This window comes from Ranitomeya variabilis, chromosome 4 (assembly GCF_051348905.1).
Source record: "Ranitomeya variabilis isolate aRanVar5 chromosome 4, aRanVar5.hap1, whole genome shotgun sequence".
In the NCBI taxonomy this organism is placed as follows: Eukaryota; Metazoa; Chordata; class Amphibia; order Anura; family Dendrobatidae; genus Ranitomeya; species Ranitomeya variabilis.
The window spans coordinates 676,730,234-676,748,023 of NC_135235.1; the positions used below are offsets into that span (position 1 = coordinate 676,730,234).

General features: G+C 46.1%; 2 protein-coding genes across 3 annotated transcripts in view; both read left to right on the forward strand.

Annotated features, from left to right (window-relative positions):
* Window positions 1–17,790, forward strand: part of LOC143766315 (uncharacterized) — a 337,847-nt gene that overhangs the window by 121,631 nt on the left and 198,426 nt on the right. The window lies entirely within an intron of this gene.
* LOC143766311 (uncharacterized) overlaps window positions 1–17,790 on the forward strand; it is a 118,398-nt gene that overhangs the window by 62,584 nt on the left and 38,024 nt on the right. The window contains exons 2-6 of the mRNA XM_077253893.1: window positions 1,548–1,697; window positions 1,827–1,988; window positions 2,072–2,195; window positions 2,276–2,373; window positions 2,573–2,663. Coding sequence (XP_077110008.1) covers window positions 1,620–1,697; window positions 1,827–1,988; window positions 2,072–2,195; window positions 2,276–2,373; window positions 2,573–2,663 — 553 coding nt within the window. The 5' untranslated portion in view covers window positions 1,548–1,619. The remainder of the gene's footprint in view (window positions 1–1,547; window positions 1,698–1,826; window positions 1,989–2,071; window positions 2,196–2,275; window positions 2,374–2,572; window positions 2,664–17,790) is intronic.

The window sequence follows — 17,790 nt, forward strand, 5'->3', positions numbered from 1 at the left end:
TAATAAAAATTGGTTATACTCACCCTCTGACGTCCCGATCTCCTCGGCGCTGCATGCACGGTCCGGTTCCAAAGCTGCTGTGCCGAGAAGGACCTTCGTGACGTCACGGTCATGTGACCGCGGCGTCATCACGGTCATGTGACCGCGACGTCACCGCAGGTCCTTCTCGCACAGCAACTGAGACCGGACGGCCGCGTGCAGCGCTGAGAGGTGAGTATAGCATTATTTTTTATTTTAATTCTTTTTTTTACACTATTTATGCTTCCCAGGGCCTGTAGGAGAGTCTCCTCTCCTCCACCCCGGGTAGCAACCGTGCATTAGCTGCTTACTTCCCGCAACGTGGGCACAGCCCCATGCGGGAAGTAAGCGGATCAATGCATTCCTATGGGTGCAGAATCGCCGCGATTCTGCACAAAGAAGTGACATGCTGCGGAATGTAAACCGCTGCGTTTCTGCGCGGTTTTTCCCGCAGCATGTGCACAGCGGATTGCGGTTCCCATAGGGTTTACATGTTAATGTAAACGCAATGGAAACTGCTGCGGACCCACAGCATCAAAATCGCTGCGGATCTGCGGTAAAAACTGCAAAGTGTGAACATGGCTTTAGAGGTTAAACAAATGAGATTTCGGCATTTTAGCTCCTGGTATGGAGTCGATAGCACAATCATATGTCGCCATATAGTAACTGGTGATAATTCCCTCATGTGTGGGGTCTATTTGTCTCCAGAGAAATCACACGTTACATTCCACACATAACACTGTGTAGAAAAGGCGGCGCGGGGTAATTGTGCCAGTAGTGAGGGGGAATAATGGCGGGAATGTCACTGACTGAGGAGAAGTTTCCATGTAGCGTCTGCACTGCGGATAATTCATTCCCTGAGGCCCCTGATCATGTGACCTCTGACTCCTCCCCTCATGTGACCTCATCCCAGGTCCTGTGTGCACAGAGCAGCCATATATGTGGTGTGCGGCTCTGCAGGTGGAGGTAGGTGCTGGAGATTCCCCATTACTGAGCGCGGGGGACATTAACCCCTTCAGTACTAAGACCACTTTATAAGAATCATAACGTTTCTGTTCTGTTTCCTGTAATAGATACATACGACCCAACTATGGAGGACAGGAAGGGAGGAAATGTATTGTTCTCATAGTACAGGGCCCCATTCCGCCCCCCACACACAATATAATGTTCCCCCAGTACCATCCCCCCCCACATAGTAAGATACTACAAGTTGCCCCCACACTATTTTACCACCCACCTCCTAGTATATAAATCCTCCCTTCCCCCATTCCTGGATCAGTTTCCCAAGTCTGGAAATGTGGATTTGTCCCGGTGCTATAGATGTATGAGGGGCTGTAATCTGCGGGATGAGCTGTACATGTAATGGAGACATTCTGGGGACAGAGCTTTGTAGTGAATGTAGCTGGATTTACTCCTGACCATTCATCCATAAATATAACATCTCCTCATATGTTTCCCTTATTATCTCCAGTATTTGTATTATTACACAGGATTTTTATGAGGTTACATCGGCTCATCTTCTCATTCAGGTCTCTACAATATCGGATCCTCTCAGTGAAGATCTTCTATATAAGAGAATTTTCCTGATTTAAACATCACAGATGAATATGGACAAAGACAAGATGGCGGAGAGGATATTACACCTCACCCTAGAGATTCTCTTCCGGCTTACTGGAGAGGTGAGAGATTCTGATGACGTCACATTACATCATTCTTATCTATGGGAATAGCAGACGGACAGAACTGGAGAGGTGAGGACTCTGGAAATGTCTGTAGTGAGATTTATTAATGTGTCTCTCCATAACCAGGATTATATAGTGGTGAAGAAGACCTCTAGTGAGCACTGTCAGGACCCTGTGACCCTGAGCCCAATCATGGGGCCTCCACCTCACACCCTAATACATGAAGACATCAATGACCAGAAGATCCTAGAACTCACCTACAAGATGATTGAGCTGTTGACTGGAGAGGTGACACTGCTGGGAATGCTGGGACATTATACAGTAACGCTATGAAGGGAACCTGGTGATGATGGTATCATTGTCTGTGTCAGGTTCCTATAAGGTGTCAGGATGTCACCGTCTATTTCTCCATGGAGGAGTGGGAGTATTTAGAAGGACACAAAGATCTGTACAAGGACGTCATGATGGAGGTTCCCCAGCCCCTCACATCACCAGGTAATAGACAGGACTAAACACACGGCCTATAATTATCTGTATGTAAAGAATGAATTCCGTCCCTGTATATGTTCCTCCAGATCCATCCAGTAAGAGGACAACACCAGAGAGATGTCCCCGTCCTCTTCTTCCACAGGACTGTAATCAAGAAGATCCCAATGTTCCTCAGTTTCATCAGGTAGATGGAGAGAAGGTGTCATGAGATCTCCCCTATGATGTGTAGACGGCTGTGTAGATCTTGTGCTCGGTCTTGTTTTATCCACCAGTATTATATGTTTTATACTTGTGTAATGAGAACGGTGGAGATGGCAGGATTAGAGCTGATCATAGATGTGACTTCTCCATTCTGTCTGTGACTTTTACAATATTTGTTTCAGGATGAAGATCTGACCCATATTAATACTACAGAGACATATGTGAGGGCTGATGAGCAGAGTAAAGAGAAGATTCCTACATTTTACTGCCCAGGTGAGTAGTAACCACTAAATACAAATTCACAAGTAAAACTGTGAGGAAAACCACTCATGAACCCACCAACAATGAGAAAATACACACTAGATACAAACAATATAGCAATCAAATGCCTGCAGGGCCAATTAGCCCATAATAATTATGCAATGTGTATCCAATGCACCAAAAAAAATGGATGATTCGGGGTATGGAAGTTGGACAGCGTCAAATAGCCCTAAAACAAGATTGGTTCCAGGTATGGCCACTGAATGTGGGCAAATCCTGCATGAAAACCACCCTCAATAATGGGGGTAACAAAGGGGCCAAGAACAAAAGCGACTCATATGGGCTGTGGTGACAAGATTGTGTGAACATGAACCCAAAAGGCTAGCGATAGTGACCCATGATGAATAGGTAGCAGCCGGAAGAAATGTATGGCTGGAGTGCTCGAGTAACAGAACAAACACTCACAGTGATGGAGCCAGGGAGGCATGACCGAGCTGGAGTGTCCAACTGTTGGGGAAGAGAGTGAGAAACCCCAAGAATGACCCCACGTGTATCGCCGTAACCCGTACGGCTTAGTCAGGGGAAGTACTGTTATTGTAGCCAAACAGGTATACCATAAATACCTTAGGGATGATTAGTCAATCGCACGACGGTGTTGGACGCCATGCGCAGGGGCATCGCTATCATGAGGCAAGTTGAGCCCTTTGCTTCAGGCGGCAGTCATCACTGAAAGCCAGGGGGCGGCAGAGCGGCAGTCGGAAAACATGGTGCCGACTCTCCATAATCCCTGACATCCCTGAGTGTCACTAGTCCGGTGCGCGCACCACTGCTCACAACCCACAACCTAGTTAATGTCATCCCTGAACAGAGTTTGTCCGGACCGGAAGGTGACTGTAACAGTGCTGGCCGAAACTCACAGAGCAGAAGAGTAAGTAAACATAATCTCCCTCCTGCACACACTGCCTGCTGCACTGCACGGCTCTGTCACTCACCGGGGGTTTCCAGGGCTTTGTTGTGTGTCTGCAGAGTCTGCCTTTTGAAGTCCTGTTATCTGAGCACTATATGATCACTTCCCTCCCTCCCCACCCCCACTCCACCAAAATGCCTCCCTCATGGACTCATCTTAGGTGATATTCTTCTCATTCCTCTGCAGTCCTTAAATGGAGATACAGACCCCACAGGTCCCACCACATGAGACATATACACACCGCAGAGCTGAGATACACGACAGATACAGCGCAGAGCTGAGATACATGATGGGTACAGTGCAGCGCTGAGATACATGACGGATACAGCGCAGAGCTTGGATACACGATGTATAACCTGTAGACAGCACTACGCTGAGATGCATGATAGCGCACAGTTGAGATACAGGACTATACAGTACAGAGCGGAGATACACGACGTATACATCGTACACAGCGCAGCGCTGAGTTACACGACGGATACAGTGCAGAGCTGAGATACAAGATGTATGCACTGTACACAGTGCTGTGCTGAGATACACGATGTATAAACCGTACACAATGCAGCGCTGAGATACACGACTTATACACCGTGCACAACTCAGCGCTGAGTTAGGCCTCTTTCACACTTCCGTCTTTGAGCTTCTCTCGAAATCCGTTGATTTTTGAAAAAACAGGATCCAGCAAACGTTTCTACTGGATCTGTTTTTTCTCATAGACTTGTATTAGTGATGGATTGTGAGGGAAGGCCTTCCGTTTCATCCATCGTGCGCTGGATCCGTCGGAAAATCACTGTCCTTTGGGCGGATACAACGCATAGAGGAACTTTTTTTCTGTACGTCAGAAAATCGCTCAGCGACAGATCCTGCACTGCCCGTCATTGGCTATAATGGAAGCCTATGGGCGCAGGATCCTTCGCTGACCGTCAAAAGCAGGAATCCAGAAACGGGTTCCGTCTTTTGAAACTGAGCATGCGTGGAAAAATTTACCGTCAGGGAAGTTCTCTCCCGCTCGCGCTCTCTCTCTCTTTTTACTATTGATGCTGCATAGGCAGCGTCAATAGTAACAAGATGTAATGTTAAAGAAACAAAAATCGAAATAGTCTCACCTTCCGGCATCCCGTGCAGCGTTACCAATGCTCCCGATGCTGCTGGCAGCTCGCGTTCCCAGTAATGCATTGCGCGAAACCTGTGATGACGTAGCGGTCTCGCGAGACCGCTAAGTCATCTGGGATATTGCCGCAAGGCATTACTGAGAACAGAAGCTGCCTGCAGCATCGGGAGCATATTGCGATTTTTGTAAAAAAATTTTTTATTATTTTTAACCTGGGTTGTGTTGTGTATGCGTTTTCGCAGCGGAAAACCGCTGCGAAGACGCATACACAACAGGTGCACATAGCCTCGAGGGGTCCATCAGAAAAACGGGTCCAGTGCACCAGTTTTTTACAATCTGCACAGGATCTGTCTTTTCAACATTTTCCTGTGCATATTGTAAAAACGGAAGTGTGAAAGAAGCCTTACACGACGGATACAGCGCAGAACTAAGATACAGGACTATATAGTACAGAGCTGAGATACACGACGCAGCGCTGAGATACACTATGTATACACCGAACACAGCGCAGAGATGAGATACACGACGGATACAGCGCAGAGCTGAGATACACGATGGATACAGCGCAGAACTGAGATACCCAATGTATGCACCGTACACGACGCAGCGCTGAGATACACGATGTATACACCGTACACAACGCAGCGCTGAGATACACGATGGATACAGCGCAGAGCTGATACCCAATATATATACCGTAAACAGCGCAGAGCTGAGATACACAATGGATACAGCGCAGAGCTGAGATTCACGATATATACAACAGAGATGAGATTCACGATGTATACACCGTACACAATGCAGATCTGAGATACACGATGTATACTGTACACAGCACAGTGCTGAGATACATGACGTATACACTGTACACAGCGCAGAGCTGAGATGCACGATGTATACACCATACACAGCGCAGAGCTGAGATACACGATGTATACGGAGAGCTGCAATCCAGAGCACAGACACGTCACTGCAAATTACAGCCTGTATGCTCACATCCAGGACCAAAGACTGCAGGTTCTTTGCGCTCTAGAAATGGGACGCCACCGTGTTAGAAATACAAGACGCTAACTGATATTCTTCACAAATCTCCACCCGGCAGCTCAACCAATGGCTTGTGCCGACACAGGAGACAGCGTCCTACCATCAGGAGATCAGATCAATGTGGGGCTGGCTGACCGCGCATTTCAGTACCCACGCCAGGCCCCTTCTCTGTGCATGCACGGGCCGTGATGGTGATGGGAGACAGATCCCCACTCACTTTAGTGGCAGCCAACCCCCTTCCCTGTAATAGGCGGTGGTGGAGAAAGTTCCTCTGTCCCTAGTCGGCCAGCTCCCTTCACACACAGCATCTAGGTCACACCAGCAGAGAAAATGTCTTCTGTGAAGGGCACAAGGTGGGTGGCGGAGCCGCTGGGACCAGTCATCAAGAAAGAACGGCTCAGTTTGGACGTTGGTGCAGCATTGCGCCATTTTGCAGAGAGCAGCAGTCTGGGTGGAGGCAGAACTTGGGCATTTCAGGAGGTTTTCTCCTCCATTCACATCTAATGCTGTTTGTAACATGGGCGGAGGGGGGGGGGGAGCTGTCCCCCCAGAAGCAGGGGCGCGCCGTGCACCTATCATGATGAGGCCTGGCCACCTGTTTTTCCTGCCGCCGGCCCTTTATATCTTCGGGCACGGCGGCTTTACAGGTGCGCGCTTCAGTGGACTGGGGCTGGTGATGATGTATAGGGCTCATTATACTGTATGGAGTATTATATGGGGCACATTATACTTCATGGAGCAATATATGGGAATCATTCTGTATGGAGCAATATATGGGGCATGTTATTCTGTCTAGAGCGCTATGTGGTGCCCATAATACTGTATGGAGCAATATATGTGGCTTATTATTCTGTATGGAGCAATATATGGGGCTCATTATACTATATGGAGCACTATATGGTACCCAAAATACTGTGGCGCAATATATGGGGCATGTTATTCTGTATGGAGCACTGTGTGGTGCCCACAATACTGTATGGAGGACTATGTGGTGCCCATAATACTGTATGGAGCAATATATGGGGCTCATTATACTGTATGGATCAATATATGGGGCATGTTATTCTGTATGGAGCGCTGTGCGGTGCCCACAATACTGTATGGAGGACTATGTGGTGCCCATAATACTGTATGGAGCAATATATGGGGCTCATTATACTGTATGGAACAATATATGGGGCTCATTATTCTGTATGGAGCAATACATGAGGCTCATTATTCTGTATGGAGCAATATATGGGGCTTATTATTCTGTATGGAGGACTATGTGGTGCCCAGAATACTGTATGGAGGACTATACTGTCTGATTTATGACCTACTGTAGAATGTACAATAGTTATCATTCATGTAATGTATGGGGGCACTGTATATAAGATCGGAGCCCTATAGGTGGGCTATACTGTATATGTGTTTGGGGGTGCCGTTTTGAAGTTTGCCTCAGGCAGCAGTGTGGCTAGGTTCACCCCTGGCCACGCGGCATGGTGAGGGTAGCACTGGAAAACCGGAAATGAACCGATTAAAGACAGAGCAAACGTCTCTGCTATGAATGCGCATGAGCGAGGTGGAGCGCAGGTGGCCCGCATTGGAACGCATTTGGTGAGGAAAATAGTAGTAGTATAGCGCTTGTGCAGCTCCCGGGAGACTGAAAAAGGAAAGAGAGGAAGAAAGATTATATGTGAAAGGAACAGACAACAAAAATGAGCAAGGAAAAGTGAACCAGAAAGAAACAGAATTAGTAAAGAATAAATTGAGTATGACAGTCAGGGCCGTATTTGCCACTAGGCACTTGAGGGCACCTGCCTAGGGTGGGAGGATGCGGGGGCGGCACCTGAGCAAGAATATATATATATATATATATATATATATATATATATATATATATAGCGCCACCCACCCACCCAAAACCTACGTCTTCCTGCTGCTGCGGGGCTCTCGGATCCCGTGCTGTCAGGTGTACTGCACAGGGAGCCGGAAGAAGAAACATGTCACACTGCAGGCAGGTTCAGTTCCTGCCTGAGTGCCGGAGCAGCTGCGGGGAAGGATGGTGCAGATTGTTGTATCCAGGTCAGTTGTGCGGTGCTTGGTGTGGAACTACTAGTCCGGCAGCTTCTGCGCTAGCAGGAGAGGCCGGGCCCACTCTGCTGCAGACTACACAAGGTTATGTTGAGAGGGGCCCTGTCCTCACCTGTTTGTGTTGATGCTTCAGTCTGCGGGGAGGGAAGGAGCATCACACGGAGCCTCACTCTGTGATTCCCTCTGCTGCTGCCTGTTCCCTGCTGCTGACATGAGGATATGAACAGAGGGGGAGGTGCTGAGAGGGACATCACTGTAGCAGGGCATTAACCATGTCCTGATCACTAAAAGGAGGCCTCTGCAGTGTGTCCGCCCCTGTACACCTTCCAGCATGCCTTGTTTGTCTGATTCTGGAGCTGCTGTAGAACCATAAGTTCCAGCATTCCCAGTCTGTGTAAAGGGGACTTGTCCCGTCACGTCCTGCCTTTTATTCTGTAGCTGCAGGATAACTACAGGTTACAACTAGTGATGAGGGAACGTGCTCGCCACTATTCATTACTCGCTCAAGTATCAGTGTACTCGTTCTACTCGCCGAGCAGCGAGTATTTCCGGGGTTATTCGGCGGTAACTGGTGTCTCCACCCAGCATTTTTGGCAGACTTTAGAGACCCAATCACGCTACAGGGATTGTCTGCCAGGCCATGAAACACCGCAGCCATCTTTGTTGTGGTCGTGCAGTGATTAGCTGGCCGCACAGCATCATCAGGGTATAAGAGACCTGGCGCCACCCTGCTCACCGCATTCAGCTCTGGATTCAGCGAGAGTAGGGAGAGCTGCTGCCGAGAGAGGGTCAGAATCGTTGTTTTTATAGTTAGTGTAGATCTGCAACTGTTAAATCCACAACTCCTGAGAAACCAACAGTCCTTTTTAGGGCTAATTCGTGGGTCCCGATATTGCAGCGCTAGGTAGGCAGGGCACGGCATATCCGCATCAGTGCAAGGCCTGCAGGCACTGTATGTGCATACATAGCTCCCACTGCATCCCTACCAAAGCTCCATAACTGTTTGCTGATGCTGCTTATTTACTATATACCTAGCTGCCATTTTTTTTTTCCCAAAATTCACCCCCCCCAAAAAAAAAAAATATACAGTCTGTTCTGTCAGACTGATGCCTGTTTAAAAATCACAGTTTGTCAGGCATACATAGCATAGTTTTGTAAAGTCAGACTGAGTCCTGTTTTTTTTTTTTTTTTTTAAATCAAATTTCCGCAGTAGTATAGTTCTGTGTTTTAGCCTTGTGCCACTCTTTTTTTGGGGGGGTTTAAATTCATCAAAAAAGGCCTCGTATATCTGCCTGCTCCAAGTTTGGGCATTTTAGGATGATTTTCCACTGGTTTTGCTGTCTGTGACTCAACTTATATACAGCACTATTTTGCATTAAAAAAAAGGCCACATATTTGGCAGTGTGGTATTTTCATGACAGGCCTCATATATCTGCGTGCTCCAAGTTTGGGCATTATAGGCCGTTTTTCCACTGTTCTGGCTGTGTGTTACTCTACTTATATACAGCACTATTTTGTATTAAAAAAAAATCTCTAAAACCCCACAAAAAATTTAATACAGTCTGTTATGTCAGGCTGAGGCCTGGTGTTTGTGTTTGAAAAATCGTAGATTTGCAGGCATACTGATCAGATATTATTTCGCTCCAAATAAATAAATTTGTGTTGAGCTTTTGAAATAGTACAGTAGTCCATTTAAAATGGTCAAGGCAAGGAACGGGGAAGTGGACGTGATGATGATGGTGCATGCAGAGGACGAGGCCGTGGCCAAGGTGAAAGTGGACCACAACAAAGACCCACATGTTCTCACTTGACCTTCCTGTCCCAGTTTCTAGGGGACTTCTGCACACCACTATTGAAGCCAGAGCAGTGTGAAACGGTTGTTGGTTGGATAGCGGACAATGCTTCCAGTCACTTAGCCACCACCACCACCATATCTTCCACACGGTCAAGTCTGAGTAGCCGTGAGTGTGGCCCGGATAATCCTCACCCTGATCCTCCTTCCTCCCACCATGCTGAGTGCCCTGAGTCAACTGATCCCACACGTGGACACCCTGAGGAGCTGTTCAGTTTTCCATTTCAAGATTCCCGACTCTCAGATGGTCAACTTGAAGTGGGGACAGATGAGATCGCATGTAGAGATGCCCAAAGCTGTGACCAGCCCCAGTCACAGGAAGGCGATGGTGGGAAAGTGTCAGAAGGGGTGGACGATGATGAGACGCAATTGCCAGAAAGTCAGGAGGAGGAGCAGGGTGCGGATATGGAAGACGAGGTGGTGGATGACTATGGAACTGACCCAACCTGGCAGGAGGACGTGCAGATCGAGGGCAGCAGCATACATGGGGAAGGAGTCATATCCCCCCAACAGGCAGAAAGAAGCAGTGTGGTGGGCACAGACAGAAGGCGTGCATCCGTTCCCCGTAACACAAACATGAGGGAAGTTGCCATTCCAATTGTTGGATCTTCCAGAGTCTGGTTATTTTTTAAAGACACTGGCGATAACTCCAAACAGGCCGTTTGCAGCACCTGCCATGCCCGCATCAGCAGGGGTAGCAAAACAACCAGCCTGACCACCGCCAGCATGATCAGGCACATGGCAGCAAAGCACCCGACTTTGTGGGCTGAACCCCAGGCTCCATGACCACTGTCTGCAGGTGACACCACTGCTTCTTCCACTGTTTTGTGTAGAAGCCAATCCCCAGTCCACCGTGCATGTGAAGATGCCTCTAGCCCTGCACCAGTTGTTGCCCACAGTCAAGCAGCACCATCATTAAGCCCGTCCACATCCTTGTCCCAGCACAGCCTTCAGTTGTCTATAGTCCAGTCTTTGGAACGCAAGAAATACCCAGCCAACGCCCCACAGGCCTAAATTCTAACATTTATTTTCTGCTTGCGGTAGAAATGTTGCCTTTTAGGCTCATTGAGACGTAAGTTTTCCGCAACCTGATGGTGGCGGCCGTCCCAAGGTACTCGGTTCCCAGTTGCCACTATTTCTCCAGGTGTGCTGTACCGGCATTTCACCAACATGTGTCCAACAACATTACCGATACCCTCAACAATGCTGTTACAGGGAAAGTCCACCTAACCAAGGACGTGTGGACAAGTGCTTGTGGGTAGGGGCGGTACATCTCACTGACGGTACACTGGATTAACATAGTGGAAGCTGGGACCCAGTCAGACTTTGGGATGGAACACATCCTCCCCCATGCCGTGGATTGCTGGCCCTAAATCAATCAGGGTTGCCCCCACAGTCTACAGCTCCTGCACCACCTCCTCCTCTTCATCCTCCATCTCTGAAATCAATACATCAGTCAGAAGCTGGAAGCACTGCAGCACTGCCTCAGCCAAGCGACAACAGGCTGTGCTGAAGCTAATCTGCATAGGTGACAAACCGCACAATGCAGATGAGTTGTGGACAACACTAAAAAAGCAGTCAGATATTTGGATGACACTGCAGAACCTACAGCCAGACATGGTTGTGTGTGACAATGGCCGGAACTTGGTGGTGACTCTGAGGCAAGGTGAGCTCACAAACGTACCTTGCTTGGCCCATGTGATTAACCTCGTGGTTCAACGTTTTCTGAAAAGCTACCAGGAGCTGCCAGATCTGCTAGTGAAAGTACGCCATCTGTCTGCCCATTTTAGAAAGTCAGCTACTGCTTCAGCCGCCCTTGCCATGCTTCAGCAGCGTTTGCAGCTTCCAGCTCACCGATTGGTGTGTGATGTCCCCACGCGCTGGAACTCTACGCTGCATATGTTGGAAAGGATTTGTGAGCAGAAGAGGGCAGTTCAGTTGTTGGCTGCCAACATCAATAAGGCCGTCGATATTCAGTTCAGACTCCACACATAAGACCTCAGGAGTGGACATGGATGTCCGACATATGTACTATCCTCCAAAACTTTGAGGACTGCACCAAGATGGTGAGCGGCGATGATGCCATAATCAGCATCACCATGCCGCTTCTCAGCATTCTGAAAACCTCTCTGCTCACAATTAAATAGGATGCATTGCAGGCAGAGCACGAGGACATGGAACAAGGAACCATACAGGGGGATTACACTCAGGCCAGCCTCATGTCTTCTCAACGTGGATTGGTAGGCAATGAGGAGGAGGAGGAAGAACAGGAGCTACTTTCATGTGCTATAGATGGTACTACAAACACAGCTGTATTAGCATCTGTTCAGCGGGGATGGCCTGAGGACAGGGAGGAGGAGGAGGAGGACAGCATGGTCAGTCGTCCTGTTAGTGACGTCACGGAAGTTTTTCCTGTTAGCAGTCTGGTACGCATGGCTGACTTTATGTTGCGCTGCATTTCACGTGACCCTCGCATTATAAAAATTTTGGGTGACACTCATTACTGGTTGTATAGAAAATGTTCAGCACAGCCTAGAGGGGGAGGTGCACAGTAATAGGTTCCCAAGCCTTAATATGTGGAATATAAACAGCTAGCACACTCCAATGGATTGTGATGCAAAAAGGGGGTTTGTTTAATGTACATACAGTATTCACAAACGTTTCGGTCTGCACTGGACCTTCATCAGTGTGCTAAATGCAGTGATACACATGGTAGGACCCCGGTGGTGATTACTTAATTTGCATCCACATAGAGTGTCCACCGCAAGTAGAGTGGAGAGCACTCTACTTTCGGTGGACGCCGCGTAGCTTCCGTGCTCCCTTCCCTCCCGCAAGTCGGACTGACCTGCTGCCCAATACTGGCATATATTTCCCAGTAAAGTTCACTCTACGTGGATGCAAATTAAGTAATCACCACCGGGGTCCTACCATGTGTATCATTACATTTAGGACACTGATGAAGGTCCAGTGCAGACCGAAACGTTTGTGAATACTGTATGTACATTAAACAAACCCCCTTTTTGCATCACAATTCATTACTGGTTGGTGACACTTCTAGACAAACGCTACAAGGAGAACTTTCAATCTCTTTTGCCAGAGGCAAAGAGGTGTACTAAAATGTTGCAGTACCAAATGGCCCTTGTAGCGGAATTACTTAGAAAATTCCCAAGTGAGAACGCTGGCAGCAGACTTCAGTTTGTTGTACAACCAATGAGTCCAAGCGAGAGAGAAAGAAGTACAATCCAGCTCAGGCAGGGGAACAATGGCAAAGTTCTGGGACAGTTTTCTCAAACCCTCCCATTGTGCTTGCACAGAGGGAAGGGATGCTGTCACAAGAAATGCAATGTTTTGGAAGATGCTGAGCTGAGGGAGTACCTTGCAGATCGTACAAACGTCCTCCGGGATTCCTCTGTGTCTCAAATACATAACCTCAAATACATTCTCTGTTTTGGGGAGCTGTATTCTCATGCACCTCTTCACAACCACACATGGGTATACGCTTCCAGATTTGGTATGTTTGTTGTTATCGTCATCCTCATCATCCACAACCAGTAGAGCACCAGAGTGAACGGATTCCGTGATGCCATTTTTTTTTTTTGCGTAAGGGTGTAAATATGATGCCCGTAACTAGTTGGAAACCAAAACAAATGTTACTCCCACAGTGGGAAATGTCATAAAAAAGAGATGTAAGTCTATTATTCCTGTAATGAGGTAGTGTATACCTCTACAGTAGAAAATTATTCAAAGACTTTTATATTATATTTTTATTTATAGCCCTGTCTCTGAGCTGTTGCTAGGGACAAACATATCTTGTTGGACACATTCAGGCTTCAAATCTATGAACCTGTGTTCGCCCCTCCCTTTTGTTATTTACCTTCATCGTTGGGTTCACGTTTTTTTTTTTCCTTTTTTATTTCATTATGATTTAGCTTTGTCTCCTCATTCTCCACCACTAGATCACCAGGCTTATCGGCTTCTGTGCCGCTACAGGCAGTTAATTTTTTGGCAAGGGTGTCTATGATGCCCATAGTATGTTTTTAATAAATGTATCCCCCTTGGGCAAATGTTTGTCAGCCCATACACTTAGTGTATGGGCATTACAAATGTAGGAAACACACTCCTTTCAATTGGGCCTAGGTTTTAATGATGCCTTCCTCCACCTCTCATCATTTTCCACCACAGTCATTTGACAGACAGTCAAATTTTTGGAAAGGGTGTCTATGATCTCCATGAAATATTTTTTAAAAATGTACCCCCCATGAGCAAATAGACCCACACCCCTACATTGGGCTACTTCTTAACTCTGTCTCCTGCAATGTCTCTTCTTTACCTGCCACTAGATGACTAGGGTGAACGTGCTCTGTACTGTTATAGGTCGGTGAATTTTGGGCAAGGGGGCAGTGATGCCACTATTTTATTTCTTTAAAAAGGACCCCCCCATTGGGCAATTGTTTGTCAGCTTATGCACTCCATTACAAGTCTCAGAGACCCACACCCTACATTGGGCTCTTACTTAAATCTGTTTCCTGCAATATCTCTTCCTTATCTACGACTACATGACCTGTGTGAACGTGTTCTGTACGGTTATAGGCCACAGAATTTTGGGCAAGGGGGGCTGTGATGGCAATAGAATATTTTTTAAAAAGGTACTTCTCATTAGTTAAACCGCATCCTTGTTGGCAAAGACTCCATAACATTTGTGTACCTTAAAGAGCTCACTTAAGCTCCATTTTGTGTTGCCTGGTTGCTCACATTGGACACAATACACTTCACATAAATTTGATAAAGCAATGCTGTTAGTTTGGCTCAGTAATACATTACAAATATTTCTTTGTCCACTATATTAATTTCTCTCCTTGAGAGCCATAACGTGGGCTGCAACAAATGTACAAATGGCGATTTGGAATTCAGATTAAAATACTGTATACCAAATGCATTCAGATAACGACATGGCTGCATTTCTTGCAAAACATTTACAAATGTGACAGACAATGCTCATAGTGACACAATCTTAAAAAATGTTTGTTTATTCACTTCACAAACAGTTCTAAGCCTCTATGTTTGCTGTTTGTCATTGTAAAACATTAAGGTTTACTGAAACTCTGCCTGTGATGGTTTGATCTAAATCCTTGTGGCTTTTATATTCTAGAGGTTTATGGCCCCTCGTTTGATGACTCCATGATATCTCAGTTTCATCCAACCTTGAAAGCTGGACACTTGAGGGTCTGGGTGAAACTAGAGTTACTATAAGACCAGAGAAACATGACAAAGACAGATGCAAAAACTGGGATACCTGTACATGTAAAGTGTGCTCATACCAGCATAATAAGGGACGCCCATGCAGTGTAGGTAATCTCTCAGTGGTTCCCTGTCTTGGTGCTGCTTCTCTGATATTCCAGTCGGATGATGTTTAAATGCCTCTTGGTGATGTTGTAAGTATACTGTATGCAGGTAATAAAAAATAAAAATAATAATATATATATATATAATATACATATACACTCACCGGCCACTTTATTAGGTACACCATGCTAGTAACGGGTTGGACCCCCTTTTGCCTTCAGAACTGCCTCAATTCTTCGTGGCATAGATTCAACAAGGTGCTGGAAGCATTCCTCAGAGATTTTGGTCCATATTGACATGATGGCATCACACAGTTGCCGCAGATTTGTCGGCTGCACATCCCAAAGATGCTCCATACAAGGCAGGATGGATCCATGCTTTCATGTTGTTTACGCCAAATTCTGACCCTACCATCCGAATGTCGCAGCAGAAATCGAGACTCATCAGACCAAGCAACGTTTTTCCAATCTTCTACTGTCCAATTTCGATGAGCTTGTACAAATTGTAGCCTCAGTTTCCTGTTCTTAGCTGAAAGGAGTGGTACCCGGTGTGGTCTTCTGCTGCTGTAGCCCATCTGCCTCAAAGTTCGACGCACTGTGCGTTCAGAGATGCTCTTAGGCCTACCTTGGTTGTAACGGGTGGCGATTTGAGTCACTGTTGCCTTTCTATCAGCTCGAACCAGTCTGCCCATTCTCCTCTGACCTCTGGCATCAACAAGGCATTTCCGCCCACAGAACTGCCGCTCACTGGATTTTTTTTCTTTTTCGGACCATTCTCTGTAAACCCTAGAGATGGTTGTGCGTGAAAATCCCAGTAGATCAGCAGTTTCTGAAATACTCAGACCAGCCCTTCTGGCACCAACAACCATGCCACGTTCAAAGGCACTCAAATCACCTTTCTTCCCCATACTGATGCTCGGTTTGAACTGCAGGAGATTGTCTTGACCATGTCTACATGCCTAAATGCACTGAGTTGCCGCCATGTGATTGGCTGATTAGAAATTAAGTGTTAACAAGAAGTTGGACAGGTGTACCTAATAAAGTGGCCGGTGAGTGTATATATATATATATATATATATATATATATATATATATATATATATATATGTGTATATGTATGTATATATATATATATGTATATATATATATATGTATGTATATATATATATATACACACACACACACACACACACACACACACACACACACACACACACACACACACACACACACACACACACATATATTTAATCATTATATGTATTTAATCCTTAGATGTACTTATGATGTTAATGTATACAAAAGTGTACGCAATCATACTATTCAATCATACAATTCCTTTAATTTTGTACTTTGCAATAAAATTGTGTTATATTGCAAGTATTAGCCTTCTTTAAAGCCGTATCTGAACCTTTAGTGTTAAAAACATGACAAATAAAATTGCCAAATTCTCCGGTAAATCTGCAAAGAGGGAACCATCATACTATTAACAAATACAAGTGAATTTTCATGAGCCCATCCAGTATGTGGGTTCCAAGGCACAATGGGGTGCATATGACTGACTATACAGCAGGTCTGGCCTTGCTGCCAATGTGTGAAACAAAGGAGTACGGGAGTACAAAATACATATTGTGAAGTGGATTTTCATGGGCCCATCCAGTATGTGGATTCCAAGGCTTCTTTTTCTGGAGTCCCCCCTGGACATCTTATGAAAGGGGTATTGTGGTGGGTCGTAATTCTTGGCAGCCCATCCACTCACAGCTTAGGCTACAACAGTCTAAAAGACCCACTGTTTAATAATGGCCCTTTAAGAAGATTAATGCCGCCTGATGCATCAGTAAAAATAGGCTCTGTGACTTTAAGAGTCCCTCCCTCATAAATGAAGCAAGATGGGTCTGCTTCTGTGTCACACACCACATGGCCAGCTAGGGTTGTTAAATGTTACAATGACATTTCCCAGTGAATGCTTTTGTAGTGGTTTAAAGCAATGTTAAAGTTGCAAAACGCTTCAAAAATGCTGCGTCTGAACTAAGCCTAAGTGGGGGAGGAAATTTTTGTTCTGGGGTTAATTATTTGGCCTTACAGACAAGTCATCAACCTGCAAAGGATGGACCTTGACATATTTCCCAGCAAAATCCGTTTTGGTTTCGTTTTAGTGTGCTTTTTGTGGCACTGGGAAAAATGTCATGAATCTCGGAAAAAATTGTTTACAGCTGTGGACTAGGAGTCAGGAATGTTTCCAGGGGCGATCCCCATGAGGTCTCTGTGTCATTTGAGCAGTGTTTACATCGCACACTTCAGGATTTCTTACGGATTTTTCACTTTTTTTTCGCTATAAAAACGCTTAAAATACGCATACATATGCATCCCATCATTTAGAATGCATTCCGCAATTTTTGTGCATATGTTGCCTTTTTTTCCGCAAAAAAAACACATCGCGGAAAAAAATGCAGCATGTACATTATTTTGCGGATTTCCCACTATATTATTGCATCCCAGAACCTCCGGAAAAATCCGCAAAAAAACGTGAAAAATCCGCATGCGGATTTCTTGCAGAAAATGTCCGGTTTTGTTCAGGAAATCTCTGCAAAAAATCCTGAGGTGTGCACATAGCCTAAAAGAACCCCCGGGGGGATCGCAGTAAAAATACTCGGGTCTCCCATAGACTTACATTGGGCTCGTTGCTTGGGTTGAGTACCCAAGTATTCCAATCTGCTCGACCCGAGAAACGAGCACCCGAGCATTTTAGT